The 18553-nt window shown below is 45.3% G+C and overlaps 1 protein-coding gene across 1 annotated transcript in view; it reads left to right on the top strand.

Annotated features, from left to right (window-relative positions):
• The window catches only part of PCSK6 (proprotein convertase subtilisin/kexin type 6), a 112392-nt gene that overhangs the window by 45035 nt on the left and 48804 nt on the right, over positions 1–18553 (top strand). The window contains exons 7-10 of the mRNA XM_063142175.1: positions 8593–8765; positions 9369–9581; positions 10910–11010; positions 16816–16919. Of these exons, the coding sequence (XP_062998245.1) occupies positions 8593–8765; positions 9369–9581; positions 10910–11010; positions 16816–16919 (591 nt within the window). The remainder of the gene's footprint in view (positions 1–8592; positions 8766–9368; positions 9582–10909; positions 11011–16815; positions 16920–18553) is intronic.

Consider the following 18553-nt stretch of genomic DNA (forward strand, 5'->3'; position numbering starts at 1 on the left):
CTTGCTGAGGGAGGGAGGGAAAAGATGTAATTGGATTTTGAATAAATATTCAATTAATCGTTACTGTTTTGAATTTTATTGTTATTATTTTCCTTAGTGCATCATTGAAAACCGTTATTCTGAATAATGATTTTTATAGGGTAGGGTATGGGGCACTGGGCATGAGTCTGTGGAACCAAGGGGGCGGTTACCTGAAAAAATTTGGGAACCACTGGTGTTATGGCTAAAGTGTTGGACTGGGAGTCGGGAGATCTGGGTTCTAGTCCCCATTCAGCCATGGAAACCCACTGGGTGACTTTGGGCCAGTCACAGACTCTCAGCCCAGCCTACCTCAGTTGTTGTGAAGATAAAATGGAGAGGAGGAAGATTATGTATGCTGCCTTGGGTTCCTTGGATGAAGAAAGGTGTGATATAAATACAATAAATAAAAAAATACACCAGTATGCCCCTGGACACCTCTCTCAGCACCCATGAGTCTCCCTGCCTCTCCTGTTTTTTTTGTTTTTTTTTAGGATGTGGTTGTTTTTAAATTAAATTGGAAAAATGGTATGCTGTAAAGCAAAGGGCTGCCTCCCAGCACCATCTTAATGTGGGTTCAAAAGCGTGGTTTTATGTTTTAGAGCTCAGCCTCCAGTCTGCCTTTTATTTCGGCCCCAAACTCAAAAATGCTGTGTGTGTCATTCTGTGATAATCAGGTTAACAGGCCTCCCACTGATAGTGGGGAATGTTTCGTCCTTGAATGATATATAAAATAGTGGTGTGTTGCCGTGCAGAAGATGCTAGTTTTTGCAGGGTTAAAGGGAACTGAAAATCCTTCTGTTCTACATCAGTCAAGTTCCACTGACCTCTGATTCCCCTCTTTGACTGGAATGGAAGCACAGGGGGGGGATGCAGGTTGGAGGTGTCTTGGCAGGGACCTTTTCCTCCCAGCTAGGCAGCTATCTAAGCTGTTGCGAGTGAATAACATTTACCCATATAATCTTCTTGTTCCGCTACCTGGTGCCAGAAGATTGGCTGAAAGGAGGGAATGTGGCAATGGAGCTTGGCTGCTGCGTCTCAAGGATATTTAGCAGCAGAATGGAGAAATTGTATGGAAAAAAGTGCAGAAAGCAAAACAGAGCTTTTATGCCCTTCTGGTTGTGCTCTATGCTAGACTCTTTGTATTGGGCCATCCCTGAAATTACCCCAAGTTTAAGGACTGGGGTGGGAACTTACACATCACCAAGTTTAAGGACTGGGGTGGGAACTTACACATCACCAAGTTTAAGGACTGGGTTGGGAACTTACATATCACCAAGTTTAAGGACTGGGGTAGGAACTTACACATTTGCATGTGCTGTACATTTGCATGTGTACAGATGCAAATTTAGGCATAATGGGCAGTATCCGATTGTAACGTTCCGTTAGCAAAAAAGACGTCGCACTAGCAGAAACTAGTTTCTGAACTGTACACAAGAGAAGAATCCAACTACGGTTACGTTTGCGCCGTCGTGGTTGCACAAGCAGTTTTATTTCTTATTTATTTATTACATATTTATACTGCTCAACTGCCTAAGTTCTCTGGGCAGTTTACAACTAAAACCATAAAATCCAGGTTAAAACTTTAAAATCACCTAAACCCAGAATAAATGACAGTCCAAGGAAGGCTTGTTTTTAAAAGATATGTTTTTAGGAAGCGTTTAAAAGTGATTACATTTTCCGCCTCCCGAACCGCATGAGGGAGGGTTTTCCGGAGGGTGGGAGCCACTACAGAGAAGGCCCTGCCGCCGAGGTTCTTCATGGCGACATTCTCTTCCGTGTTGGGATGATGAGCAGGGCCTCCTCTGAAGATCGTAAATGTCGCCTGGGTGTATATAAGGGAAGGCAGTCTGCTAGGTATCCTGTTCCCAAGTTGTTTAGGGCTTTGTAAGATAACAGCATGACCTTGTACATGGCTTGGTAGCTAACAGGTAGCCAGGGCAGTTCTTTTAACTCTGGTTTTAGGTGGGCAGAGCTAGGTGTCCTAGTGAGCACCCTAGCTGATACATTCTCCACAAGCTGCAGCTTCCGAACCACATACATGGGTAGCCCCATGTAGAGCGCATTACAGTAGTCTAATCGTGAGGTTACCCGTTTTGCATTATGCTTGGGCAACGAGTTGTGCAACCAGTGGTGCCACCGCTTTGCACTCATTTGCGCGATTGCTTTGCACCCGTGGTTGTGCAATGGGCAACCGCTTGTGCATCAGAAAGATTCAGCAGAGCTCTAGCATTATTTGAGTTTGCGGGATGCCAGTGTCGGATGCTGCCCAGTGACTATAATTTAAATAGAAGTACATCTCACCATTGTGGGGAAGACTATCGTTGGCTCAGTCTGCAGTCTAAATGCTAACGGTTGATGGGCAACTTCAAGAGCTCTGCTTTCGCCCTTCTTATGGTTCTTTATCTTTAAAGCAAGCTTAGACTGGACAGCCCTTCAAATGTAGGACACCCTCAAATAGCAGGCTGTAGGGCAGTCGTTCCAAAGTGAGTGGTACCGCCCCCTTGGGGGCAGTGGGACTGCTTAGGGGGGCATTAAGAGGCAAAGGGGCGGCAGGGGGCGCTCGAGGTGGTCTTTTCCTAGAAGCGCCTCTCCAGAAGGTCTTAAAACCCAAGGACATTTTTATGGGAGAAGGTAGTTTAGTCCCAAGCCATATAGGGGAAGAATCCACACATGTATTAATACCGTTTAAGAAGAATCCTTTTAACGATGAATTGAAAAGTTTCAAAAGCACCAAAACGCTAATGAAGAGACATACCCTGCTTAGTGTGCCCCGCCATGCTGGCTGCAAAACAGAGGCGTTTGCTCTCTTTTCCTTTCCTCCCTCGGCAAGCCTGCGGTGGGTGCTTCCCATCTAAGCCTTTGGTGTGGCATTGCAGCATTTTAGAATGGGGGTGGGTGGGTGGAAATGCACAAAAGCTGGGAAAGGGGCGTGGCCAGAAGAAGGGGGCGTGGCATGTGGAAAAGCATGGAGGGCTGGATTTGGACCCCAGGAGGGGCGGAAGTTCCCAACTCCTGCCTTAAAGATGAATTGATTTATCATGGCCTCCGCCTCTGTGGCTCGGATCCCACGTCGTCAGATAACACTTCACACTTTAGTCCGTGGATGCTGACGCAGCGATACATCGATTTACCTTCAAAGGGCCACAGGGCTCTTCGTTGTGTTTGTGCAACCAGCTGGCAGGGGCGGCCCTCTGGAAGTTGTAGTATGTTTACATGCATTGGGGAGATCCGGAGCTAAAAAAACCCACCTTAACAGAGAGCTTACTTCTGCCCATACCTTCCCCAAATCAATCCCTTGTAGGCTCATCGGAACTGAGACTAAATAGATGGATAAAAACACAACTGCCAAGCCCTGAATTCATCTTGGCGGGGAAGCCCTATCTGTCATGCTCCAAAAGCTACAATCTAATTTTTTACTTGCTGCTCTTTCATTGCCCTCGCGTTTCCTTTCCCTTTTTTTATTTTTATTTTATTTCGCCGAGGGCACAATACATTTACCGTTCAATAAACAAAAAGAGGATGCTAGCCCATTTTTCTTCCCTTCCCCTTCTCTTTAAAGCCGAGCGCCTTCAGAAGCTTTTATTGCTTACGCTGTGGGAAGTGGCTGATTTATTCCTTCTCCTTCCCCTCTCCTCTCTTTAACCTCTCCTCTTCTCTGACATCCTATAGATCCCCCCTGCAGTTGGGCTGATCCTCTGCTTTGATTGTCGGCTTTGCCAGCGGTGTCCGATGTTGTGTGCTTGGGAATTAAGCTGATGTGTGTCTCCCTTTTATGCCTGCCCCTGTTAACTTTAATTAGGCGGATTCACAGGCATCGGAGGGATGATTAGGAGAAAGTCGTGTGTGTGTGTGTGTGTGTGTGTGTGTGTGTGTGTGTGAGAGAGAGAGAGAGAGAGAGAGAGAGAGAGAGAGAGAGAAGGATGAGCAGGGGAGGATATGACAGTGAGCCACAGATCAGTTTGAAAATGGAATTCTTGGATCAACTCAAGTCCTATCCATGTGTTCTGTTTTCAGGAATAATGAACATGCACTAGGGGAGAGTGAAGACAAGCACGCTACCTCCACCCCTGTTCACTGTCCTTGTGATGCTTCACGTGTTGAGGGTGAATTTCTTCAGCCAGGCCTTTTGCATTCATGGAGTCCCTGACTGTGCTTTTAGAACCGTGGGTGACGAGGACGGTGATGGGGCAGAGTGAAAGTTCATCCGTCCTTCCTTTCCTCCCTCTGCTGTATTCATTATTCCTTGAAGCAGAACACTTAGGGCATGGCTAGATGAGTGTTTATCCCGGGGATCGCCCCGGGACCATCCCTGTGTGTCCACATGATCCCTCCCTTTCCCTGGGATAATGGGCACCGCTTTTATCCCGACTTTTTCCGTGGTCTCGGGATGATCCCGAGACTGCAGGAGGTGTGGGCCGCCGTCCTGGTTTTGTCCAGGCTTCTTGCGAGTAACCGCGAGGAGCCAGGTAATGGGCATGGCACACGGAGCTCCTGAGGTGGGGGGGTGGGAGCGGGAGGTTTTTTTTTAAAAAAAACACCAAACCAAACAATTTATTTATTTATTTATTTATTTATTACATTTTTATACCGCCCAATAGCCAAAGCTCTCTGGGCGGTTCACAGAAATTAAAAGCATAATAAAACAACCAACAGTCTAAAACACACAAATACAAAATACAGTATAAAAAGCACAACCAGGACAAAACCACGCAGCAGAAATTGATATAAGATTAAAATACAGACTTAGAACAGTAACATTTAAATTTAAGTTAAAGTTAAGCGTTAAAATACTGAGAGAATAAAAAGGTCTTCAGCTGGCGACGAAAGGAGTACAGTGTAGGCGCCAAGCGGACCTCTCTGGGGAGCTCATTCCACAACCGGGGTGCCATAGCGGAGAAAGCCCTCCTCCTAGTAGCCACCTGCCTCACTTCCTTTGGCAGGCGCTCACGGAGAAGGGCCCCTGTGGATGATCTTAAGGTCCGGACAGGTACGTATGGAAGGAGGCGTTCCTTCAAATAACCTGGCCCCAAGCCGTTTAGGGCTTTGAATGTCAATACCAGCACTTTGAATCAGGCCCTGACCTGGACTGGCAGCCAATGAAGTTGTAAAAGGACTGTAGTGAGTGGTCTCGCTGGCCAGTCCCTGTTAGTAAATGGGCTGCTCTGTTTTTTACCAGATGAACATACCTTTTTCGCTGGAGCGCTCCTGCACTCACTTTTGATAAAAAAACAAAAAAACAAACAAAATGGCGGGCGCAACGTCATCTTCCTCCCTGGACGTTGCACCCCCCATGTAGACTGAGGGGGAGGATCTCACGATCAGCATATCGCAAGTTCCTCCCCCTCCACCCCCCTGGTCTAGACATGCCCCTAAATAGGACTTTTCTTTTAGGCCTTTTATAGCCTGGAGCATTCAAGTGTTTGCCACCACTTTCCCCATGTATCTTTGATGCCAAGAGCACTAGAAACTTGGCTTCTTTTTTTAAAAAGCCCTAAAACTCAAGTCTTTGGAATGCTACCAAGCCCCCAAATGCCTTGGCCATGTTGCATAGATCGCACAAAATATATGTGTTTGTGCTGAAAGGGTCCAAAATTGTCTTGTATTTCCCTTCTTAGTCAGTCAGTTGTTTTGGTAAGGAAGCAAGCTCTGGCATTGACCTTCTAGGAATAAACCTACTTGAAAAAGACTGGTGAGAATTCAGCTCAGGGAGAGGTTTCTGCTAAACAACCTTGCGCCATTCACATTATTTTTAAGAGCTTTCTTTGCTAGCAGAAGCTAGCGTGAGGTCAAAAATCTGTTTGACTGCTGTCCATAAGAAAGCTGCGTCTGTAATTAAATTTCTCTTTGTGTGTGTGTGTGTGTGTGTGTGTGTGTATGCATAGAAAGAGAGGTGTTGTTTTTTAATAAAAAGAGGGTTTTGTGTAATTTTAGTGAGTACTAAAATTACACTCTGTTTCCTCTCCTAAATGCTCTTCCACCCACGGCAGCCGTCCAAACTATGATAAATAATCAGCCCTTCCTTTTTACAAAAATGATGAGTCAAGCCTCCAGAAATGTTGAGGTTGTCTCATGTACGTATGAGAGTTAAATATATATATATATTCAAGGTTGGGCACTTGCTTTTTAATTTTGTCTTCCTGTTTGCTTTTAGCTTGGCTGCATTTCTCTCTCTCTTTTTCTAAAAAAAAACCCAACAGCGTTCAAATCCGAGTAAGATTTGGGGCAGAACCCAACCTGAGCAGCTGTTGCTTAACTCCCCTTTATTTTCATCAGGCTTGTGCAGGGGGCCTCTCCATGGATTGTGTTCCCTTGTCATCGTCTTCCAAAATCAGCCTAGGAGATTTAGATGCCCAATGTATTCCACTACCAAATGTTTTGTCCCTCTTCAGAAATCCCATGTGCCTTTTGGTTTCTAAATTCCCTGCCCGCCTTGTTTGTTTCTTAAGGCGTTGCCTGATGCATGCCAGAATTATGCACAAAGCAGACCTCTTTTCATAGTGACGGTTCCATCTCACTATGGGGCCAACTGCAGATTGAGCTAAACAGGGATTCAGCCATGGCCATCCAACAACTTCAAAACCTCCAGGTTGCCTTTTCTATCTGAGAATTCTGTGGTTTGTCTTTTCAGGTTGCTTCTGCCTTAGGCCATGGCTAAATGAACGGGTTGGAGGGCGACAATCTCGCGATTTTATGATTGTGAGGTCGTCGCCCTCGTCTATACGCAGCGCGCGACATCACAGCCGCCATTTTGGGGGGGTTTAAAGGAAAAGGAGCGTACGAGCGCTTGAACGCAAGGTTAGGTGTGCTTTTTTAAGAACAACAACAACCTCTCCCCCTCCCCCCACCCCACCCTCGATGGACACAGAGCTCCGGAGCTCTGTGCCCCATGCCCGGTTCCCGGCTGCTTGCAGTTACTTGCGAGGAGCCAGGACAACCCGAAACGTCCGGCCACATTTTCCGCGGTCTCAGGATCATCCCGAGACCATGGAAAAAGTGGGGGGAAAGGGTAGGGCGATATCAGCTTTTAAAACTCAGCTAAAAACTTTTCTGTTCCCTATAGCTTTTAAATATTGAGTTTGTTCTGACTCTATACTGTTTAGCTTCACCCTACCCAGTGCCTGTTTACACTTCCCTGTGCCTGTTTGCATTCTCTTTCCCTCCTTATTGTTTACTACAACTTTATTAGATTGTAAGCCTATGCGGCAGGGTCTTGCTATTTACTGTGTAATCTGTACAGCACCAAGTACATTGATGGTGCTATATAAATAAATAAATAATAATAATAATAATGCTCTCAGGATGCCCTGTGCGTCATGTGGACGCACAGGACTGATCCCGGGGTGATCCCTGGGATATCGCCTGGTCTAGCCATGGCCTTAGCCGTTTCCTCCATCTTTATTTATTTATTTATTTATATAGCGCCATCAATGTACATGGTGCTGTACATCGTAAAACAATTTTGTGAACCACCCAGAGAGCTACAGCTATTGGGCAGTATAGAAATGTAATAAATTAATTAAATAAATAAATAAACAAAACAGCAACACCCGGCCACATAGGCTTACATTCTAATAAAATCGTAATAAACCAATAAGAAATGGAAGGGAATGCACCAAACAGGCAGAGGGGACAATAAAACTAGCTGTGTAAAAATAATGATCAAAATCAAGTCCTAAAAGCTTTAGAAAACAGAAAAAGTTTTCAACTGAGCTTTAAAAACTGTAACTGAACTCGTGGTCCGCAAATGCTCTGGAAGAGAATTCCAGGCATAAGGGGCAGCGAGAGAAAATGGACGAAGCCGAGCAAGAGAAAAGTAGAGGCCCTTGGGCGGGTAAGAAACATGGCATCTGAGGAGTGAAGAGCACGGACGGGGCAATAATGTGAAATAAGAGAAGAAAGCTAGGAAGGAGCTAGACTGTGACAAGCTTTGAAAGACAAGAGGAGAAGCTTATATTGGATTCTTATATTGTCCAGCACAGACAAAAATTGTTGCTTAGTTATTACGGAACATGTTGGCAACTGGTTGCATTTCAGAGTTTACTCCATTCTCCTCCTGTCATATGAGGATAAGAAAACAACACATTCTGCTTTGTTCAGCAGTGAATACCATTGCTATTATGTTATGTTTGTGAACCACTCTCTTGTATATTCGCTTCAGGGTTACATATACAGGAACACTTTTGCCTTATCATGTGATGCTATGCCTTATAATTACGATGTGATAAAAAAAACTTGTTTACCCCTTTTACTTGACCACCGTTTAGACCTTTTAGCAATTGTGCGCTGTTTAGCATCAACCCATCTTGGGACCTTCTGTATTGTGATTCTGTGACTTGTTCCATAGGCCCAAGGAAGCTACTTCCCATTTGAAACTGAATCAGCAGTGTGAGAAAGGGGGACGGAGGAAAAAGCAGTTGCAGTTGTTTTGAGTCACTGAAGACGAAATAAGTCTTTTATGCCTCAGACATGCCTGAAACAAAAGCCCTTGATTGCAATCCTTGAGCTCTTCAGCAAAAAGACCTCAGCTCTGATATATGTTATTTTTATTTGTGTGTGTGTGTGTGTGTTTAGGCATTCGTATGTTGGACGGTGACGTGACAGATCTTGTGGAAGCAAAGGCGATTGGCACCAGACCGGAATACATCCACATCTACAGTGCCAGCTGGGGCCCAGATGACGATGGCCGGACTGTGGATGGCCCGGGCCCTTTGGCCAAGCAAGCATTTGAACTGGGCATTAAAAGGGTGCGGGGAAACTCGGCGCGGTGTGGGCAACCTTTCTTCTTTTGGAGGTGGCGCTTAGCTTTGTTTTAAACTCTGTTTTACAGTGCTATGGGAAATAGAATCAGGGCTGAGGGCCTGTAGGCTCAGGCCCGTCAGTTCCCCATGGTTCAAGTCTAACAGTTCCCCTAGGCTCAGGCCTAACACTTCCCCTAGGCCCAACACATCTGGAGGGCTCCAGTTTGGAGAAGTCTTCTCGAAACCACATCTCCGCACCCCTGCTATCCCCCCGCAACCCCTAACTTTCAAATATCTGCCTGTCCTCTGTCTTGGGGGATAGGCAACAAATGCCAATAACTTTTTCTAAGGTCTATTCAGACACACTAAATGCTGTATTGCTAGCTTAGAGTTTGGAGAAAGGGGGCTTAATTTTAAGACAGATAAGGGTAACTTCGGGCTAACAAGTGGGTGTGGGATGCTGGCTCCATCCCCTCAGCCCTTGCAACCCCTTTCCCTCTGAAGAATTGACCCCAGAAACCCTGCCACTAAGAGAACTGCGCTATGTTTTGGAACAGGTCAATGCTGGCCAATAATGCATCATCTTTTGGACCCATTTCCCCCACTTAGGGCCGCAGAGGACGGGGTTCTATTTTTGTTTGGGCCTCTGGAAACGGTGGCAGAGAAGGAGATCACTGCTCTTGCGACGGATACACCAACAGCATCTACACCGTCTCCATTAGCAGTACCACCGAGCATGGGAACAAGCCATGGTACCTGGAGGAATGTGCTTCCACCCTCGCTACAACCTACAGCAGCGGGGACTTCTACGAGCGGCAAATTGTAAGTAAACAATGCTGAAGGTTTAGCTTGGCTGCCGGGGCTACGGAGAGCCACACCTGAATCAAAACCTGCGTCCCTGAGATGTTTTGCTGGAGGCACAGCTACAACTTAGGCTGAAGCAAACACTTGAGGCGAAACTGGAAGTAGAGTAGGCAGAAGGTCCTGTTCCATATTTATGCTAAGCCTGGCCAATCCAGAGGTGTCATATCGCCAGCCGATCAAAAGGGCTGATTCTGTACATTTCTGTTCCCTTTTATGCCTGAAAAGTTCCCCAGCATCAGCCTATGAAGTTTAACTTCTAGATTCCCTAATGCTGCCATTACAAACGTAAGAAGAGCCCTGCTGGATCAGACCGAGGGCCCATCTAGTCCAGCACTCTGTTCACACAGTGGCCCACCAGCTGTCGACCAGAGACCTTCGAAGCAGGACATGGTGCAACAGCACCCTCCCACCCATGTTCCCCAGCAACCGGTTCACATAGGCTTACTGCCTTGGATACTGGAGGTAGCACATCACCGTCAGGGCTTGCAGCCGTTGATAGCCTTCTCCTCCAGGAATGTATCCCACCCCCTTTTAAAGCCGTCCAAATCGGTGGCCATCACTACATCTTGTGATAGCAAATCCCGTCGTTTAACTATGTGAAGAAGTACTGCGTGAGGAAGTACCGACAAGTCTAGCAAGAATACCCTTTTTAAAAGCTAGCTACGTATGAAAGCATAATGAGAAAGAATACATTTGTGGTAAACGTTGATGTCTGTAAGGCTACGACCAGGTGGTCTTAAGATTAACTAGATGGGCAACGCGGCGCCTACCTATTAAAATTCCAGAGGCTTGTGTGTAGGCAGGAGGGCTGGACACCATTTTAATGTCTGGGGCTTCAGTGTTTTGGCCCTTCCCTTATAGCTGTTTGACCTCTGACCCTCTATCCCCCAGTCTTCCCTGGTCTCTCCTTTTCTCTCCTTTCCACCATCCTTGCTCAAAAAAATTATCTGGTATATTCTTTTTAAAACACCACACACACAAACACACTGTTGGTGGCAGAACAGAAACAACTATGCACACCAGAAAAAGATGCAACTATGTTTTAGTCTGGATTATGGTATTTATTTATTTGTTAAATCTATGTACTGCCCAACAGACAAATGCCCTCAGGGCAGTTTGCAATAATCCTCCCCCAAATACCAATGAATAACAAAAGAAAAAAAGTAACTTTAAAATTACCTGGCGGCCTCTATCCCTTCCACCCCCAATTACACACAACTTGTCTTGAACCTTGCTCCCCCACCCTCCTCTGCACAGCTAATAGCGGGCACCAACTTTCTCATTAGGTTACCACAGATCTGAGGAGACGTTGCACGGACGGCCACACCGGGACCTCTGTTTCTGCCCCCATGGTGGCAGGGATCATTGCTCTGGCACTGGAAGCCAAGTAAGACCTCCGTTTTGTTTCGTGGATGTTTATCTATGAATTGTTAAAGTGAGAGTCTAGGTTCTTTGTTGACTTCTGAGGAGGAGCTGGGGATGGAATACATGAAGAAGGGAACCCGATGGCCCAGTGATTATTAACTGTATTACCCTCAGGGAACTCTCTTCAAAGCAACGTATGTGCTATGAGACCGCTATGTGCCTGTTTGGGATTCTTTGGAGTGGGAAAGCGGGTAGGGGAGAGCATTCCATGGTGTTCACTTATTTGAGCTGGGAACCATAGGGGTGCACAGCACATTTCATTAGGATGTGCACCCAGGGGAATTTATTTATTTTTTAAAGGCAAACATTTATCGAATACTCAGTCATAAAGGACATTACTCTTACTCATTTATTTATTTATTAAACACTGTAGACAATTATGCCCTACTCCATGTAGAGTTTGCCTGACCAGAGGGGGTAGGAATAAGGAGACACACCTCAAGCCCCAGCATTGGTGGGTCTTTTTTGGGGGCCATTGGCCGGAAGAGGGTCTTACGAGGCGATATTAGCCTTCGGGAGCCCTTTTCCTGGTTTCTTTGAAACATGGCTTCCAGCAGAGAGACATTATTGCTTGAGACATTAGGGTGTGCCTGGGCACACCCCTTGTGTACACCTGTGCTCTTAAACCTTGCTTTTGGTCCTATCCAAGCCGAGGGTGCTTCTTAGATTAGGTGCCTTAGAACTATCCCACTTGGCACACACAAGATAGGAAAAGATTAACAAAGTGTGCATTACTGAACACGTCACAGATGAAGATAGGGACATTTTTGTTCGCTTTCATATCCCTGTCTGAATGCTGTTTCTATAACACGTTGCCGTTTATCCACTTTGCAGCAGTTAAAATTGTAATATTTTGTCTTGGGCCAGCCTCTGAAAACAGAAGGTGTTAGCAAACTGACCATAACCAGTGTAAGCCATTGTGGTGTAGTGGTTAGAGCGTTGGACTGGGACTTCCAGTCCCCACTCGGCCATGGAAACCCACTGGGTGACTCTGGGCCAGTAATTGGCTCTCAGCCTAACCTACCTCACAGGTTAAAATGGAGAGGAGGGGTACCATGTAAATCGACTTGGGTTCTTTACAAGAGGGGGGAAAGGCAGGATAAAAGTGTAAGAATAAATAAAATAATAGGTAAGACAATTCCATTTTTTTAACCAAGTTAAGAACATTGCCTAGAATGTTTGGTCTCACAAATCGGGATCCGCTTATTATGGAATAGCTGCAACCAAACACAATCAGTAGCACAGACTATCTGAATAGGCCATTATGGATGATGGCCTAGAAGGAACGTTGGTTATAACACCGGGTGCGTGGTGTCCATGCATGTGCTTTTTCATGTGTCTGTATTAGAGGCGAGAAATGTTAACTTCTCGAGTCACAGGGGAGGAAACGAGTGTACATGGGTGCATGCTATCACAATTTTAAAAAGGCACCTCAACCTCTGTCCAAAAAGCAAAATGAGCAGCATTTTCTCAGGGTCTAATTCTAGAAGGCTAAAAAGACGGAAGATTTGTAGCATCTTAAAGACCCACAGGTTTATTACGGGGAAAGCTTTTGTGGATTAGAGTCCAGTTAATCAGATGTGTTTGCATGAAGTGGGCAAGTGAACTGAAATTCACTAGAGATTATATCCCACAACAAAATGGTTAGTCTTTTTAAGATGCCTCACAAGAAGACCTTTGCTGGATCAGACCAAAGGCGTATCCGGTCAAGCATCCTGTTTCTCACAGTAGCTAACCAGATGCCTCAGGAAAGCCCACAAGCAGGACGTGAGAGGCATAATGCCTTCCCACTGTTGTTCTCCAGCTTCTTGTATTTGAAGATACGCCGTCTATCTTGGAGATACTGGCCCTGTTCAGAAGACATCTTAAACCACGGCTTTTTGTAAACCGCCCAGAGAGCTTCGGCTATGGGGCGGTATATAAATGTAATAAAATAAATAAATAATAATAAGCAAAAAGCCTTATTCACCATGGTTAAATCTGTGGTTTAAGGTGTCTTCTGAACACAGCCTGGCTTTCTGGCTTAACCACCATGGTTAAAGCTGTGGTTTAAGGTGTCTTCTGAACACGGCCTGGCTTTCTGGCTTAACCACCATGGTTAAAGCTGTGGTTTAAGGTGTCTTCTGAACACAGCCTGGCTTTCTGGCTTAACCACCATGGTTAAAGCTGTGGTTTAAGGTGTCTTCTGAACACAGCCTGGCTTTCTGGCTTAACCACCATGGTTAAAGCTGTGGTTTAAGGTGTCTTCTGAACACGGCCTGGCTTTCTGGCTTAACCACCATGGTTAAAGCTGTGGTTTAAGGTGTCTTCTGAACACAGCCTGGCTTTCTGGCTTAACCACCATGGTTAAAGCCATGGTTTAAGGTGTCTTCTGAACACGGTCTGGCTTTCTGGCTTAACCACCATGGTTAAAGCCATGGTTTAAGGTGTCTTCTGAACGGGTCCAGTATATACCCATTGTGACTAGTAGCCATTGACAGCCTTTGGGCAGAATCCTCTATGCATGTTTAGACAGAAAAAAGTCCTACAACCCCCAGCATTCCCCAATCAGCCATGCTTGCTGGAGAATGGTGGGAATTGTAGGACTTTTTTTCTGTCTAAACATGCATAAGGTCACACCCTTATCCTCCAGTAATATGCCTAATCCCCTTTAAAAGTCATCTATAAAAACATAAGAAGAGCTTCGTATCATGCCTTTAATCTTGGAGATGGTATATACTCATTGGGACTAGTAGCCGTCATGTTAGTGCATTAGCAAGTTAGTGCATTGACCAGGCACTATCCCTGATACCCGGGGCTAGAAAGAGCTATCATTCAGAAAGTTTGCCTGCCATCATTTACTTCCCGATTATTTATTTATTATATTTATATACCGCCCCATAGCCAAAGCTCTCTCCGTGGTTTACAAAGGTTAAAAACAGTGAATATTAAAAACAAATATACAAAAATTTAAAACCATCAAAAGCATAAAAACAACAATATCCATTTAAAACAACTATTCTGGGGTCAGTTAAAAACTTAGCATATGTTGTTAACTGCCTGGGAGAAGAGAAAAGTCTTAACTTGGTGCCAAAAAGATAACAATGTTGGTGCCAGGTGAGTCTCGTCGGGGAGATCATTCCATAATTGGGGGGGGGCCACCACTGAAAAGGCCCTCTCCCTTGTTGCCATCCTCTGAGCTTCCCTCGGAGTAGGCACCCGGAGGAGGACCTTAGATGTTGAGCGCAGTGTACGGGTAGGTTCATGTCGGGAGAGGCGTTCTGTCAGATATTGTGGTCCCAAGCCATGTAGGGCTTTATAGGTTAAACCAGCACCTCGAATTGGGCTCGGAAACGTATAGGCAGCCAATGCAAGCGGGCCAGAATTGGTGTTATATGCTCAAACCTCCCTGTTCCAGCTATCAATCTGGCCGCCGCATTCTGCACAAGCTGCAGCTTTCAAACCGTTTTCAAAGGCTGCCCCATGTAGAGGGCATTGCAGTAATCTAATTTGCAGTAATCTAATGCTTAATGGCAAACCTTGCCATCCTCTGAGCTTCGCTTGGAGTAGGACCTTAGACGTTGAGCGTAGTGTACAGGTAGGTTCATGTCGGGAGAGGCGTTCCGTCAGGTATTGTGGCCCCAAGCCATGTAAGGCTTTACAGGTCAAAAACAGCACCTTGGATTGGGCTCAGATGAACGTGTGCTCCCCCGGATCGCTTCCGGAGCACCCTTGAAAACCCCTGATTGTGTATTGACCTCACCTTGCACTAAAGAGAGAACTTAAGCTTCCTATAGCATTGCTAAAAAATCCCCTCCCTCCTTTCTTTTGTGTGATGCTAATCTTCGAGTTTTCAGCTTGTTTTATTTTTAGACCGGGGAGAGAAAACCCCCTAAAACTTCAGCTCAGGCTGCTGACTACTTTTAATGCTCCCATGCTGTGACTTTGACTCTCATCGCTAATATATTGTTGGCTGCTGTGAGCTCACAGCAGCAGAGACAGTTAATTTGTTTCATTATTGTGACTGAAGATGTGGAAATGTCTCGCCAACGCAAAGAAGGTTGGCAGTTTTGGGCTCCCTCCCCCTCCCCCCCTCCCCCGCCTCTGCATTTTAAGATAGATTGGCTCTATTTTAAAGCACATGTGAACACGGCTTGAAGAAAGTGTAGCGTTCATTACAAATAAACTGGAGAGGGTTAGGCCTGTAAATTTTGGGATTGTTTAGCTCTTTGACATAAAATGCACCATTAAGTATCCGGGACCGGGCACGTTAAGGGACGCTGGGTGCTCTGATGTTTCGTTTTATTGCCGAAGGGAAAATGAGTTGACATCTTCTGTTGCTAAATGCTTTAATATAATTATAAAACCAACGCTCCAGACGTCTTAAGGAACACCTGCAGGGCAAACGCAACGCAGGAAAATGTGATAACGTAGAATTGCAATGCTTCAAAATCTTTGGGCTTTTACCAAACAACAACACAATTATCACAGGCTAATATGTTTCTTACCATCCCTCTAGAGGGGTCAAAGTGAGCTGTGTACTGAAAACTTCATACAGTCCCCTCACTTGTAGGATTTCCCCCTACATTCTTCCTTCCCCAGAAGTGCCATGCATCTGCCTACTATAAAGAAATACCTCAAGTTCCACCCCCTTGGCAGGGCCTCATGTAGCCCTAATCCATATTTGGACCTGAATGCGGGCCGGCCCAACCATTGGGCAAAGTGAAGCATCTTGCCTCAGGTGGCAAATGGTGGGAAGCAGCAGCAAGGTGTTGGCCTACCTTGCACCCTCTAAACTTGCCCCCTGCCTTCAGGTGTGGCGGGGGATGCCATCCCATTGTCAGCGTTGAAGAAAGGTTTAACTGTCAGAGTCCAGTCAGCTTTTGTATAAGGAATGGGAGGTGACGCCATCTTGTTCTTTGCCTCAGCCAGCAGAATGTTTTGGGCTTGCATCTAACCTGAATGAGATGGTAGAGCAGGGAAGGGGGAACGCATGACCCTCTGGATGTTGATGGAATTCATCTCCTTTCACCATTGGCTATGCTGGCTAGAGCTGATAGAAGTTGCAGTCCAACAGCATCTGGAGGACCACACTTTCCCCATCCCTGCGGTACAGACCTGAGGTGGGAGAATGGACTACATTTATTTATTTACAATAATTTTTAGACCGCCATAAGTGTGTAACCCTCTTGAGGTGGCGTACATAATAAAAGTTGTTCACGCTGGTGGGGTGTCTTTACGGCGGCGCTTTTGCCGCACATCCCTTAGAAACCCTGTGGCATCGCAGCTATGGGGTGAGAACAGTCAATCCCCATGGCAGGAGGGAGCACAGGTTGTCCGGCAAGCAATGGGCTCATGGAGCACACCCCCTACCCTCCACCCCACCTTCCTCACTCCCGGCACTCTACCGCAGGCCTCGATCTGCCCCTGGAATGCCCCCAGCGTCAATGCGGAGCGAGGTCACCACGAAGTGAAGGGAATATGGTGGTGACTTCGGAGGAAAGGAAAAAGTTGCGCAAGTCCACAACTTTTTTTAAGGCGCAGTTTCAGGGAAAAGCCCTTTGGTGGCTGCGATTTTGCTGCTGCAACATATAACCAACGCAGCACCCCTGCGCAGCACCCTCTGGGTAAACAGGGTGTATAGACAGCTCCCTGCATGAATTGGACTTACATTTAAGGAGTTTGCTGCCGTTGCCTCTCCCTTTGCGTGGCCTGTTTAGAAATCCCACCAACAGCATAGCCAAGACTTGCTATCTAATATATTTGCCCTTCCTTCCATGGTCTTTAGCCCTTTGCTGACCTGGCGAGATGTACAGCATCTACTCGTTAAAACGTCTAGACCAGTACACCTCATGGCCCCTGACTGGAAAACAAATGGAGCCGGACGTCGAGGTGAGACAACGTGAATATGTATTTGGCTGGTTTGGGTTTTCTGCCCAACAGACAGGGAGATATCTCTGAGGAAATCCTTGCCTAGCTGATGGTGTTAATTGCTGGAACGCTGCTTAATAGGAATCTATTGAAATGTTTGGTGCCATGCTGAGACGACTTGACAATTCACAGCTTAAAGCTTGTTTTCCCCCTCTTCCTAACCAAAAAGGCTATACTCTAGTAATTAGCATTTAGGTAGTGCTTTAAGTATTTGAAGGATTTCACATACATTCTCTCTGTAATCCTTGTCAGTAGTATTGTCCCCATATTGCTGATGGGCACTGGAGGCTAAAAGATAATTATACCTTTTCTATATCTATCCCTATCTTTATCTCTATCTCTATATCTAAATAAAATTAGGACTGCAATCCAATTAAAGAAATGCTAATTAATTCAAACTTAGATGATTTGATCTAACAATTTAAATTTGCAAATGGATAAAAACAGTATTTCTGGAGCAAGAAGCATCTTCCCTTGGTTTTTAGATAATGCACACATCTGTCATTACAGGCGTCGTCTTAAAGGGGTTCCCTCTGCATGAGAGGAGGGGAAATACATGTTTTAAAGGGGTGCTTGCCACCTGCGTTTTTATAAGCACTTGGTTAGTAATAATTTTTAAAAATGGTTGACTGGTTAATTGGGGCACCTTCTTAATCCATTAATGGTTTAACCAATTAATTGATTCATCCTTGCACATATATTTTGTGTGTATGTATCTAGATCTGCTTTAGGGATGTTGGAGAATTTAGTTCAGTCTGCATTATTAAGCAAACCAACCGAATTCACAATTCACTGGCTAATTCACAGATCAAAATTTAGTTACCCCTTGATTGCATATTTCTCTGAATTTTGCGATTTTATCCTTGTTTTTTTTAAAAAATGTGTACATAAATGCATATTTTTAGTAAAAACATATACAAAAAATGTGTTTATGGAAAAATATGTATAATTTAAATGGAAATGTTTGCATTTCTTTAAAGAAAATAGTCACCAAAAATGAGATGGAACAGATTTATGATCAAACTCAAGTGAAACTGACATGAAACAGAAATAGACCGATCATCTCTCTCTCTCTTTCTCTTTCTCTATCTGTGACTCAATGCACATAACACTTTTCTCAATGGTGGTGTAACAACTCCACTCGCCAGGAGCCAGGACAACCCGCGAAGCGTGGCCACATGTTTCGCGGTCTCGGGATCATCCTGATACTGCAGATAAACTGCGAAAAAGGGTAGGGCGATATCCTGGGGAAAGGGGGGAATGATCCCTCTGTGCTCCGGAATGCCCTGTGCGTCATGTGAACACACAGGGATGATCCCGGGGCGATCAACGGGATATTGCCTGGTCTAGCCATGGCCTCACAGGGAAATCTCACCACTAGGTGAGAGATTTCTTTGGAGATTTCTTATTATTAGAAATGCATTTCCTCACATGGCACTTGTGGGATTAAGTTAGAAATCCAAATCAATATCCATTAAGATTTCTGAGCTGAAGAGCTCATGTATCCATTTCAGATAGCTCTTTCTATTATTTGCCCTGCAGCTCTGCCAAAGAAAATTATTATTGGCTGCTCTGGAATCTGATAATCCTCTTAG

The sequence above is a fragment of the Elgaria multicarinata genome, chromosome 16 (genome assembly GCF_023053635.1).
Source record: "Elgaria multicarinata webbii isolate HBS135686 ecotype San Diego chromosome 16, rElgMul1.1.pri, whole genome shotgun sequence".
Taxonomy (NCBI): Eukaryota; Metazoa; Chordata; class Lepidosauria; order Squamata; family Anguidae; genus Elgaria; species Elgaria multicarinata.